The sequence below is a fragment of the Pelobates fuscus genome, chromosome 12 (genome assembly GCF_036172605.1).
Source record: "Pelobates fuscus isolate aPelFus1 chromosome 12, aPelFus1.pri, whole genome shotgun sequence".
In the NCBI taxonomy this organism is placed as follows: domain Eukaryota; kingdom Metazoa; phylum Chordata; class Amphibia; order Anura; family Pelobatidae; genus Pelobates; species Pelobates fuscus.
The window spans coordinates 103,470,017-103,482,512 of record NC_086328.1 but is presented as its reverse complement, the minus strand read 5'-3'; the positions used below and the strand labels follow the sequence as shown (position 1 = coordinate 103,482,512).

The window sequence follows — 12,496 nt, the reverse complement described above, 5'->3', positions numbered from 1 at the left end:
ATCAAAAGGTCTATGCACATCACCAATAATGTCATAAAATACGCTAATATGAAATTGTTAATTAAGTGATACCTAGGGCTCCATCACCCGATTTCCATGTGCCCCACAGACGCCATGTGTCGGTTGCAACTTTGGAAGGTAGGGCTATATTTTGGAATTGCCTCTCATATGAACTATGCTTATCTACTTCCGAAAGTACCTCGGATAGTGGCGGTGTGTTTTTTGACTTCCAGTTTCTCGCTATGGTTCTCTGTGCTGTCAGCACTATATGCATAATGAGTTTTCTGTTGTGGATTGGCATTGTGTTTAGGAGGTTTAGTAGTTGGTAGGTCTGGGGTGAGAATGGCAAATCTCATTCTAGTTTCTCTGCCAGGGATTGGTGAAGTGTCTTCCGGAATACCTTAAGGGTCTGACACTGCCACCACACATGTAGTGTATTGCCCTCCTCTATCCCACATCTCCAACATATGGGTGATGTATGGGGGAAAATTTTGTGAAGCCTAGTTGGCACCATATACCAACGATACAATGTTTTGTGATGTTGTTCCACCAACGTGGACATCTTGTTGAGGTAACTGATTGAATCCCATTGTGTTTTGGGTAAGGTAAAATCCAAGTCAATGTGCCATTGTTGTGCGGGGGTGGATTCTGAGAACCTTGTGTATTCAAGCACCAATTGGTTTACATTTAGGAGTCAGTTTTTTATTTATACAAAGTTGTTTTCATTCAGTAATCATAGCAGTCCATAAGGCCGGTGCAAGGGTTTTGACTACACAGGCAAAGATGCATTTTGCCCCCACCCCTTTAAAAAAAATTAAAAATAAATGTGTCTTCACCTCTGTGTCTTGTAACCCCCCTTTTGATTTTCTTACCTGCTTTAATGTATTTTGTCCCCCTTTACTATGTATTACACTCTCTTGTTTGTCTCTTATAACCCTCCTTGTGTATCTCTTTCTTTCCCTTTGTGTGTCCACTCCCATTCATTTTGGGTCTTTTTCCAGGCGATATAGACATTGATATAGAGCAACATACAACCAAACAGGCACTCAGTCACAGAGATATGCAGGTACACATTCAAACAAATACAGGCACACAGCCATACAATCTACACATACAGGTACAATGTCATACAAACACAGACATACAGACATACACAGAGACAATCAGACACTGTCAAAAAGACACAGGCATACAAAGACATACAGACACAGGCTTATAGTCATACACATACAGGCATACAGAGCAGGGGCGGATCCACAGCCTAATCTTGGGTAATGGAACTGGTCATGGGTTGTAGTGGCTGTAATTGAAAAGTTAGGGGATGCAGTAGGGGCTGTAGTGGGGGTACAGGGGCTGAAGTGGAGGGTATGGGCTGTAATTGGGGGGTTTGATGGCTACAATTTGGGAAAGGGGCTGTTGTGTGGGTGATATCGGTTGAATTTGGGGGAGAGGGGCTGTAGTGGGGATTTTATGGGGCTGTAATGAGGGTATGGGGTGTTGGTGGGGGTCATAAGGCTGAGGAGGGCTGAGGAGGGGGACAGGGGCTGAGGGAGGGGGGACTGGGTCTTAGGGAGGTGGGACGGGCTGAGGGTGGGGCAGGGGCTGAGGAAGAGGGACAGGGGCTGAGGAATGGGGACAGGGGCTAAGTGGGGGCATTAAAAAAACACTAAAGTGTATCTCCCCCCTCCCTGAGGCTTGGGCCAGGATCTGGAGTCTGGAGCCAGCACACAGCAGCCTGCGTAGTCGGCCGGCCTCTCCTGATGATGTCAGGAGGAGGGGACGTAACTTCCTCTGCTCTTCTACCAGGCTCCCCAGCAGTTTAGGAGAAGAGCAGTGGAAGTCACGCCCCCTCCTGCTGACATCATCAGGAGAGGCCGGCTGATTTTTCTGGCTGCTGGCTGCAGGGAGAGGGAGGAAAAATCTGAGTGCACAGCCAGAGGGAGGCTGCCTGAACCGCCTTATGACTGCACCGGCCCTGGAAGTCGACACCTTATGTTTGTCATTTAAATTATGTTGTCTGATAATGTAAGACTTAAGTTATATATAGGAATAGTGTAAGGTACAGGGAAGGTTGTTTACCTAGTTGCCAATGTCTCAAAATCAAGAAGCATGTCTAGATGGAATAGGTAGTAAAGGTGCGTTACACCTCGTTCAAGCCATGGTTTGGCGTTAAAGGTTGGGATACAATATGGTAGTGCAGTAAGCGGAGTGGTTAAGTACACTGATACTCCACTAGTACGTTCAGGTCTAAGCTTATGCCAGGTCTGGAATAGCAGGTCTATAGTTGGAGGAGCAGCAGGGACAACAGAGCGAGTGTGTTTCGTGAGTTACAACAATGTTGAGATGTCATGGGGAGCTAAGCAGTGCTGTTCTAAGCGGCCCATTGAGGTGCCAGGAAGTCTAGTAGGTGTGTAATGGCTGCGGCCAGTATTGAAGCCTGATAGTATGCCCAAATATCTGGGACCGCTAATCCACCATGGGTCTTAGGTGCGTGCAATAGTTTTTTTGCCACTCTAGACCTTCCTCCTGCCCAAAGGCATTTGTTTTATTCTGTCTGTATTGTATTAAAATAGGATAGTGGAATTGGAATGGGCAGATTGCAAAAGATATATTGCAGCCTGGGCAGGGTAGACATCTTGAAGGCGGCTATCCTCTCTGTCCATGAAATACAATAGTGGAGTCCATCCCTGCAATAGCCATCTACATTTGTTCCACGTCTTTATATAGTTTGCAGGATATAAGTCTGCAGCATTTTTTGCAAAGGTAATGCCTAAGTATTTAATATTAGATGTTCGCCTTTCAAAAGGTATAGGACTGGTGGAGGGAGTCTGCTTGTGTGGAAGGGATAACTACACACATAGCTTGGGTTTTGCCAGTATTGAGGGACTAGTAAGAGACTTTCCCAGATTGTTTGATCAAGTGCATTATTAGGGGCAAGATTTCCTGCGATTTGGAAATGTATAGCAGTATTTCGTCCGCAAACGGGCTGACTCGCAGGTCCACATCTCCCAGTTGAATACCAGAAATATTGGGGTGGGTTCTGACTAATGCTAAGAGTGGTTCCAGGGCCAATACATACAGCAGTGGGGTTAAGTGGATTAATCTCATAGGAGATTTGAAATCTTAGCAATTCTTGCTGTCACAGGAGATGGGACTTCTTGTATGTGTTCCCTTAATTATACTTTGTATCGTCTAACGTTTCCCTGCATTCAAATGGAATTGTTCCCTTCTGTTCGGTTACCGACTAGATTCTGTTGGGTGCCCTTGTTTGCAAATCATGTTTAGGCTGGAATGGAAAATTGTGCTTGTTCCATTCTAAGTATGATAAAAATGAGGCTTGAGTATTAATACGTGGATAGATATTAATGTCTCTTTTGGATATGGTAATGGAACACAAGAAGGCTTGTTCATATCAAATGGCTCCTTATCTAAGAGGGAATCAAGACATATGGCAAATGAGAGAGTTACGTAGTTTATACTGAAACCAGACCTCCCTTTTATTAATATGGGGGTCATAGTGATGTTAATGCAGGGTGGGTAGACAATAGTTATTTATTACAAGGAGGGAGATAGTAGCGCTACCAGCTCCCTCAATACTTTTTTTAGGCGCCCTTATGCATGAAAACAAATTATTTTTTAGCAAACTTCGTTCGAAAATGAATGGTTTGCAGACAAAATTCGTGATTGATGAATGATATTTTTATTTAGTACGAAATCATTCATCCGAAATGAAATTTTAACTCGTCAATGGCTAGTGGCAACTTTACTTAACCTCGGATTGCTCTTAACTAACTTTAATCACCATCTGATTGCTCTTACCAAACTTCATTTGATCTTTGATTGTTTTGTTCCAACTTTACTTCATCTCTAAATGCCCTCACTGAACTTTACTCGACTCCAACTGCTCTTACCCAACTTTACATGATCTCCAACTGCTTTCACCCAACTTTACATGATCTCCACCTGCTCTTACCCAACTTTACATGATCTCCAACTGCTCTTACCCAACTTTACATGATCTCCACCTGCTCTTACCCAACTTTACATGATCTCCAACTGCTCTTACCCAACTTTACGTGCCCTCCAAATGCAGTCACTAAACTTTATTCAACCATGACTGTTTTCACCCAGCTGTACTTGAACCCTGACTGTTCTTTCTTAACTTTCCTCGACTCCTAACTGCTCTCAGTTAACTTTACTTCATCCCCAACTGCTCTCTCCCAACTTTACAAAACCTCTACTTGCTCTCTCCCAACTTTACTAAAACCTCTACTTGCTCTCTCCCAACTTTACTAAACCTATACTTGCTCTCTCCCAATTTTAACAAGCCTCCAAAAACCCTTCTCAACTCACTGAAAGATCAAAATTAACAGGGTTATTTACTTTTTATTTATTTAAAGTGAGAATTCAAAGTGAATTTCTAATTTAAGGGTAGAGTAATAGAACTTAAAGCATAGTTGACTTAGCAAATATATTGAGTTTTGACCTTAAATTTGAAATTCGCTTTTAATTCTCATTATAGTGAATAACTATAGGAAAATCTCTTCTATTAATTTAGATTTGTCAGCTGTTTTTTAGTACATAGCTCCCTAATTTGAACTCTTATGTGGGAAGAAACTAATGAAATGTTTTGCCGTGCACATCTCAGTTAAAAATATTATCACTATGTATGTATAATACATACAGGGCAATAGAGTGATTCATAGCAAAAAATCGAATAATGCTTTTATTTCCTACTTCCATTACACCTGTCACCAGAACATTGAACAGATAAATAGAAACAAATATACATAAAACCCTTTACTATTCAATACAAGAAAGAAACAAGGATCCCAAAAATGAATCCAAAAAACACACCAGATCGATACCTATATTAAGACCCCTGGGTTCAAGGGTCTTAAGTCTATGTATCCAAAAAGTCTCCATCTGAGATAACCTTTTGACCCTATTACCCCCACACCAGAAAGGGAGAACTTGTTCAATGCCCATACATATAAACCCCCCAAAAGAAAAAAGGGGGCAGTGGCTGCAATGGGCCGAAACCGAATGGGTGACAAGTCTCTTACGGATGTTATTCAGATGTTCAAGAAATCTGACCTTCAAGATACGTTTAGTACGACCCACATATTGTTTGCCACACGGACACTGCAGTAAATATACTACATGGTCCGTGTGGCAACCTATCTCCGTCTTGACCCCAAAAACCTCCCCTGTAACAGTACTAACAAATTCCTTATGTCTTCCAATAGAAACTGTGGCACAGGCCTTGCATGAACCACATCCCCTAAAGAAACCTGTAGTGACAGTTTTTTTGTCCCTATTTGGTTTGATGGCATAACTAGGGGCCGGCATATTTTTTTAATTTTTATTCTTTTTGAAAATCACCACTGGGTGGTCAGACAAAGAATTACCCAAGACTGGATCCTGTTGTAAAATAGGCCAGAATTCGTTAAGACTCCTTTTGATCTTAAAATGGTCAGTATTATACTGGGTGACAAAAGCTGTTTTAAAATCAGTATTAGCCACAACCACAGGAACTTTGTCCTCCAACAGTGTATTGCGATCAAGAAGACCAATAGAACAAATTTATTTTTCCAAACTGTTCTTATCATAACCCCTAGCACGAAGTTTGTTTTTTATATGGGAAGATTGAGTTTGAAAGTCTTGAAACTGAGAGCAATTACGCCTCAGCCGAGTGAATTGACTCCTCGCTATACCCCTAAGCCAGGGCTTATGATGACAACTTTGTTGGTGAACAAAGCCATTGCCATCAGTTGGCTTAAAGAAACATTTAGTTTGAATCTGGCCCTGATCACAGGATATAGCAAGGTCCAGAAAATGAATATTATTTTTATTCCACTCAGGGGTGAAAATTAGATTATAAGAATTAGAGTTAAGATGTTGAACATATTCAAAAAAACTCATTGAAGACCCCCTCCAAATAATAATTACATCATCGATCTAACGTCGCCAGAGCACCAGGTTCTCCCTCCAGTCATGCCCCGACCACACAAATAATTCCTCCCACCTCCTCATGTAGGTGTTGGCATAACTGGGGGCGAACCTGGTGCCCATGGCGATCCCAGTGGTCTGCAAATAATATTGGCCATCAAAAAAGAAAAGTTTTCTAAAATTAACTGAACCGAAGTTTATATAAATTCCTTTTGACCTTGAGATAGATCCATGTCCTGAGACATGTAATGATCAAGAGCCTATAGTCCTAGTCTATGGCTAATTACCGTATACAGAGAGGTCACATCCAATGTGGCCCAACTGTATTCCGGATCCTACTCTATACTGTCTAGTTCTTGAAGGAAAGATTTAGTGTCACGTATAAATGACGGTGCCCCTTGGGAATATTTCTGAAGGAAAGAATCCACATAAACGGACATATTGGCAGTGAGAGAATTTACTCCGCTAATGATAGGACGACCCGGTGGATTGGGGAGACGTTTATGGGTTTTAGGGAGAAAATAAAAGATCAGAGTTACTGGATTCTTCTGCAACAAAAAAATAAAACAATTTTGATGATATAATTCCATTATCTCTAGCTACGACCAAAATTTGTTTAAGTTCTAAATTGAAAGAAATAGTAGGATTATTTTAAATAGTAATATATGTTTTCTTATCCCCCAGATAATAGGAAATGGTCATCAATACTAATCCCCCCCCCCTTATCTGCTTCTCTGATTACCAGATCCTCCCGTTCCATAAGCTGTTTCACGATCATCTCTTCCCTCTTAGTAAGATTAAAAGTGCGTGGTCCTCTATTTTCTTTTTTAGTGAGAGATTGGAAAGCTTGGTCAACCGTATGTTCAAAAGTTTCCAAAAAAGGACCCTTACTTTGGACTGGAAAAAAATGTGATTTGGGACGGAATTTATAATTATCCCTTTTCTCTATATTATCGGAACCAATATCAATTGTAGGGGGATGTAAGAGAAAATGTCTTCTTACGGTCAAAGAACGTATACATTTTTTAAGATCTATATAGAGATCAAAATCATTTGCCGTTTTATTAGGGGCAAATTTCATCCTCTTAGAAAGTAAATCTATCTCTTCAACTGTAAGTGGAGTTTCAGTTAAATTAAAAATACCTCTATCAGTCTCCTCCTTTCTCAAAGAAAAAAATAGGCTTTGTGATATAACCTAGTCCTCCGTTCTCACCCTCTTGTGTGGTGAGTCCTGATATAGGGGGGTAAATCTGTTTGGGTGTTCCCAAGTGTCGGTTCTGGGGCGAAAATAATTGGTTATAGTTTTTTCCTTTGGACCTCTGGGTTTCCCTTGAAAATGTATCTCTTGTTCATCATGTTGTGTGGGAGCCGTAAAGGTATCTATGTGATTACGTGTAATCTGAGTATGGGGTCTTAAATTTCCTTCCTTTTCAGATAAATGTCTCTTAGGAAAAGAGGGTCTCTGTCTATTCCATGTTTTTGGATAATTAGTGGATCCATTGTACCTGGATGCATAATTATCCCTATAATTGGTTCTGAACCGAGAATTACTTCTAGTTCTATTAGGTGTTCTTTGGTTTGTCTTTTTAAAAGGGAGAGAACGTGATTTCTTGCTCATCAATTTACTACGAGTAGAGAAACTATTAGTCAATTTATCCTCTTTATCCCTACTATACTTCCTATTCTTTGTCTCTGTAATGTTCTCATCAAGTTTTTTTATGTTACTTTGCAAAGCGTCATCCCTCTCTTTAAAATCCCTTCCTTCTGCATATACAGGGGGATTAGAATCAAGCTCAATCAGTTTATTTTCCAATTTGTTTTGTATCTCTTTAGAATGTCTAATTATAAGCTGAATTAACTGAAAAGAACAATTAGTAAGAATCTCATCCCATTCCTGCAGGAAGAGATCATCATCCAATCCAAACGCCGGTGTTTTATCTATCCTCAGACCATGTGGGATTAAACCTTCTTTGAGATAATTTCTCGCCAGAAAGGGAGAACTTGTTCAATGCCCATACATATAAACCCCCCAAAAGAAAAAAGGGGGCATTGGTTGCAATGGTCCAAAACCGAATGGGTGACAAGTCTCTTACGGATGTTATTCAGTTTGTGGTTCTGTTTGTGGTTTTTTGTACTCTGTAAAGGTCGTTTGTTGTGGATAACGATCTCGGGAGGCTGTATATTAATTGAAGTTAAGTAATTTATACTACCTTTCACGTATTTTGTGGTGTTTATATTTGGTTTTTTCTTGCTATAGTTCTATCCACTATTTTTTAGTACACACATCTGATATTATCTTTATTGATTATGGCTACGAATGTGAGTTTTCTCTCCAGTTTACAAAATAACCGTAGGAGGAGGTTTGAAGCTATGCTTCAAGAGTGGGACAAGCCACAACCTTTTAAGGGGTTAGACGAGTTCTTTAGGAAAAAAGAGAAATTATTAACTGCTGAGACATTTACACAATGTTCAGTGCCTCATCTAACTTTACATGATGTTCAGTTGCTTGTCTAACTTTACGCAATATTCAGTGCCTCATCTAACTTTACATGATGTTCAGTTGCTTGTCTAACTTTACGCAATATTCAGTGCCTCATCTAACTTTACATGATGTTCAGTGTCTCGTCTAACTTTAGACAAAGTTCAGTGGCTCTTCTAACTTTACACAGTGTTCAGTGCCTCGTCTAACTTTACATGATGTTCAGTGACTCATTTAACTTTACATGATGTTCATTGACTCATTTAACTTTACACAATGTTCAGTGGCTCGTCTAACTTTACACTAAGTTCAGTGCTTAATCAAACTTTACATAATGCTCAGTGCTCCATCTAACTTTACACAAAGTTCAGTGCCTCCTCTAACTTTACATGATGTTTAGTTGCTTGTCTAACTCTATTCAATGTTCAGTGCCTCATCTAACTTTACATGATGTTCAGTTGCTTGTCTAACTTTACACAATTTTCAGTGCCGCATCTAACTTTACAGTATGTTCAGTGCCGCATCTAACTTTACAGTATGTTTAGTGCCGCATCTAACTTTACAGTATGTTCAGTGCCTCGTCTAACTTTACACTAAGTTCAATGCCTTATCGAACTTTACATAATGATCAGTGCTTCATCTAACTTTACACAAAGTTCAGTGCCTCCTCTAACTTTACATGATGTTCAGTTGCTTGTCTAACTTTAGACAATGTTCAGTGCCTCATCTAACTTTGGATGATGTTCAGTGACTCATTTAACTTTACATGATGTTCAGTGACTCATTTAACTTTACACTAAGTTCAGTGCTTAATCAAACTTTACATAATGTTGATCACACACACCTACACACCATACAATGATGAGCGCACACAGCTACACGTCATACAATACTGAGCGCACACACCTACACATCATACAGTGCTGAGCGCCCACACCTACACACCATACAATGCTGAGCGCACACAGCTACACGTCATACAATACTGAGCGCGCACACCTACACATCATACAATGCTGAGCGCACACACCTACACGTCATACAGTGCTGAACGCACACACCTATACGTCAAACAATGCTGAGCGCACACACTACACATTATACAATACAGAGCGCTCACATCTACACGTCATACAATGCTGAGCGGAAACACACTTACATGGTACATTCAAGGCAAATGCAATTAGGGAACTGTGGAAATATAAGGCTTTATGGAAGGATTTAATTGTTAATTTATGTTACATCCCGTAGGGCAGCGGCCATTTTCTCTCTCTCTCTTTAGAGCATTATACTGACATTTTACGTGACAATCAAAGAAAAGCTGACACAATCCGGTGTATCAAGGCGATGGACTATTAAGAATTCCAAATTGAGATATTAATATGACAGTCAAAATCCAAAACTGGGGGCAAATTTGTATTTCTAAGAAATACGCAACAACCACCCCTCCCCAACACCACCAAAAGTACATTCTGCAGGAAATATGATAATATAAATAGTTCTGTTATTTTCTGCATCATTTATTGTTCCTACTCTCTATATTTGAATGTGTTACGCTTTTTTTCTTGTTACATTGTTGTATAATAACTTTTTGGAAGCTAATATGGAATTAAGTGATGCATCATGATGGAACACAAAGTCCCTATCCATTAAATAGAAAGAAAATAAGAGGACACTCAAGGCAGGAGAAATTTAATATAGAACACGATTTCAAAATATTAATCGACCTTTTCCACCTGTGTCACGCATGGCTTCAATAATAGAAAAGCTGTAACATCCTGAAAGGCCACTCCATCACTGAAGGGTTAAGTATGGTGGAATTAACCACTTCTAGAAATTAGGATACAGAACAACTAGCCACAACATCTGCAATGACTGTAGCAAGTTAATAACTACAATAACGTGTTTAAAGAAGGGTTAAACCAGTCAGCAACGAATAAAAGTCTAGTACCGAAAAATCAAATGATATTGGCTCGACATCAAGGCGTGACAGCATTAAATAAAACGACAGTGGGAATGTAGAGTGATCTCGGTAAAAATAAATTGCCTCTTGTGCTTTCTTCCAGCAATGAGTTCAGACGTTAATTCCCACCGATTTTAGCTAAGACATCTGCACATCTCCAGCATACGTTAGCAATGAAGACAGGCTAACTCTCTGTACATTTTACAGGCAAGTATTGTTAAGTCAATTTCTGAATGAAGTGAGAGGCGAACGATTTGTGCACGAAGGTCCAAATTTACTAAACAGCATTTCAATCAGGGCCGAGGTCCTGCTAAGTAATTTGTACCAATGTCTAACGGGTTTAGTTAAAGCTTCTCACCTCAGTCCCAATGGTGACCCCATAAAAACAAATACAAAAATAAAATTAAAATGTTTCCACAATTGTAGAAATAGGTACGATCCCCTATAATGTCATTTCCTATCGAAAGTACAGGATACGCCAACTGTATCACAACACGACTCCCGGTCAGCGAGCGCGCAAACGTACTATTTACAGGAAAAAAAAACCTTTGTCGGAAAAATAAAAAATATTACCTGCGTGTAAACACTAAGAACTTTTTATTTATGTTCTCTCCATTTATGGCAACCAAACAAAGTACATGGTTTGAGTAAGGTTTATCCAGACTGCTTATTAGCGAGATTAAGACGAGTGTGCGTCACAAATTGTCCGCATAGGCTTCAGTTATGGCTGGTGTCTCTCCCTTCTATTCACATGCTAGCTTGCCATCAAAGCTAGATAGGGCAATCGCAAACGCCTGCAAAGCACACATGGGGTATTTATAGTCCATTGTAAATACGTCCTCTGCCACACGACCAAACTGCATCACAATGTATTCCGCTGAAACAGAAAAACGAGGACACATTATGGAACACAAAGCACACTGTACAATAGCAACAAAGATTTTTTTTCCTGAGTTATATAGTGTGTTCACAGACAAGTGGAGATTTTTTTAAGGTGCAAGGCCAAAGTTGTTCCTTTTATGGTGGTGACTGTCCCACTTTACTTCACCCTGGTAAATGGCAAAATAAAGGATCAGTCAAACAAAGAGTGACTTTAATCCAAAGAGAGACTTTAATCCAAATCACAGTGTGGCCATCCACTTTAGATGCCAATATGTTACCACTCTGTGATTTGGATTTAAGTGTCTCCAAGTTAAATCTCTGAACGGACATGTTGAACCAACAAGTGGATGGAATAGAAGAGCAATAGATCATGTCAGGTTCCACTGCCATCATACACTTTAGGGTAATATGGCACAATGAAATAGTGGATGAAGTCTAACAGATGAAGATGGATAAAACAATTTCACAGAACCAGAATATTACACAGATCGACCCTGCTGTGTATTCAAGGTAAAGGGTGCAGCGTGCAGGTGATGAAGGTGAGGGAATGTTTCTTGGTACAGGGTGCAGGTGATGAAGGTGAGGGAATGTTTTCTTGGTACAGGGTGCAGATGATGAGTGTGAGGGAATGTTTTCTTGGTACAGTGTGCAGGTGATGAAGGCGAGGGAATGTTTCTTGGTAGAGGGTGCAGGTGATGAAGGTGAGGGAATGTTTCTTGGTACAGGGTGCAGGTGATGAATGTGAGGGAATGTTTCTTGGTACAGGGTGCAGGTGATGAAGGTGAGGGAATGTTTTCTTGGTACAGGGTGCAGATGATGAATGTGAGGGAATGTTTCTTGGTACAGTGTGCAGGTGATGAAGGCGAGGGAATGTTTCTTGGTAGAGGGTGCAGGTGATGAAGGTGAGGGAATGTTTCTTGGTACAGGGTGCAGGTGATGAAGGTGAGGGAATGTTTTCTTGGTACAGGGTGCAGATGATGAATGTGAGGGAATGTTTTCTTGGTACAGTGTGCAGGTGATGAAGGCGAGGGAATGTTTCTTGGTAGAGGGTGCAGGTGATGAAGGTGAGGGAATGTTTCTTGGTACAGGGTGCAGGTGATGAATGTGAGGGAATGTTTTCTTGGTACAGTGTACAGGTGATGAAGGTGAGGGAATGTTTCTTGGTACAGGGTGCAGGTGATGAAGGTGAGGGAATGTTTCTTGGTAGAGGGTGCATGTGA

The 12,496-nt window shown here is 40.5% G+C and overlaps 1 protein-coding gene across 8 annotated transcripts in view; it reads right to left on the bottom strand.

The window, feature by feature from the left end:
- Positions 1-10,107: 10,107 nt before the first annotated feature.
- Positions 10,108-12,496, bottom strand: part of TUB (TUB bipartite transcription factor) — a 210,765-nt gene continuing 208,376 nt past the window's right edge. For all 8 annotated transcript variants that reach the window (XM_063438592.1, XM_063438593.1, XM_063438594.1 and 5 more), the window contains one exon: positions 10,108-11,271. In XM_063438592.1, coding sequence (XP_063294662.1) covers positions 11,138-11,271 — 134 coding nt within the window. In that variant the 3' untranslated portion in view covers positions 10,108-11,137. The remainder of the gene's footprint in view (positions 11,272-12,496) is intronic.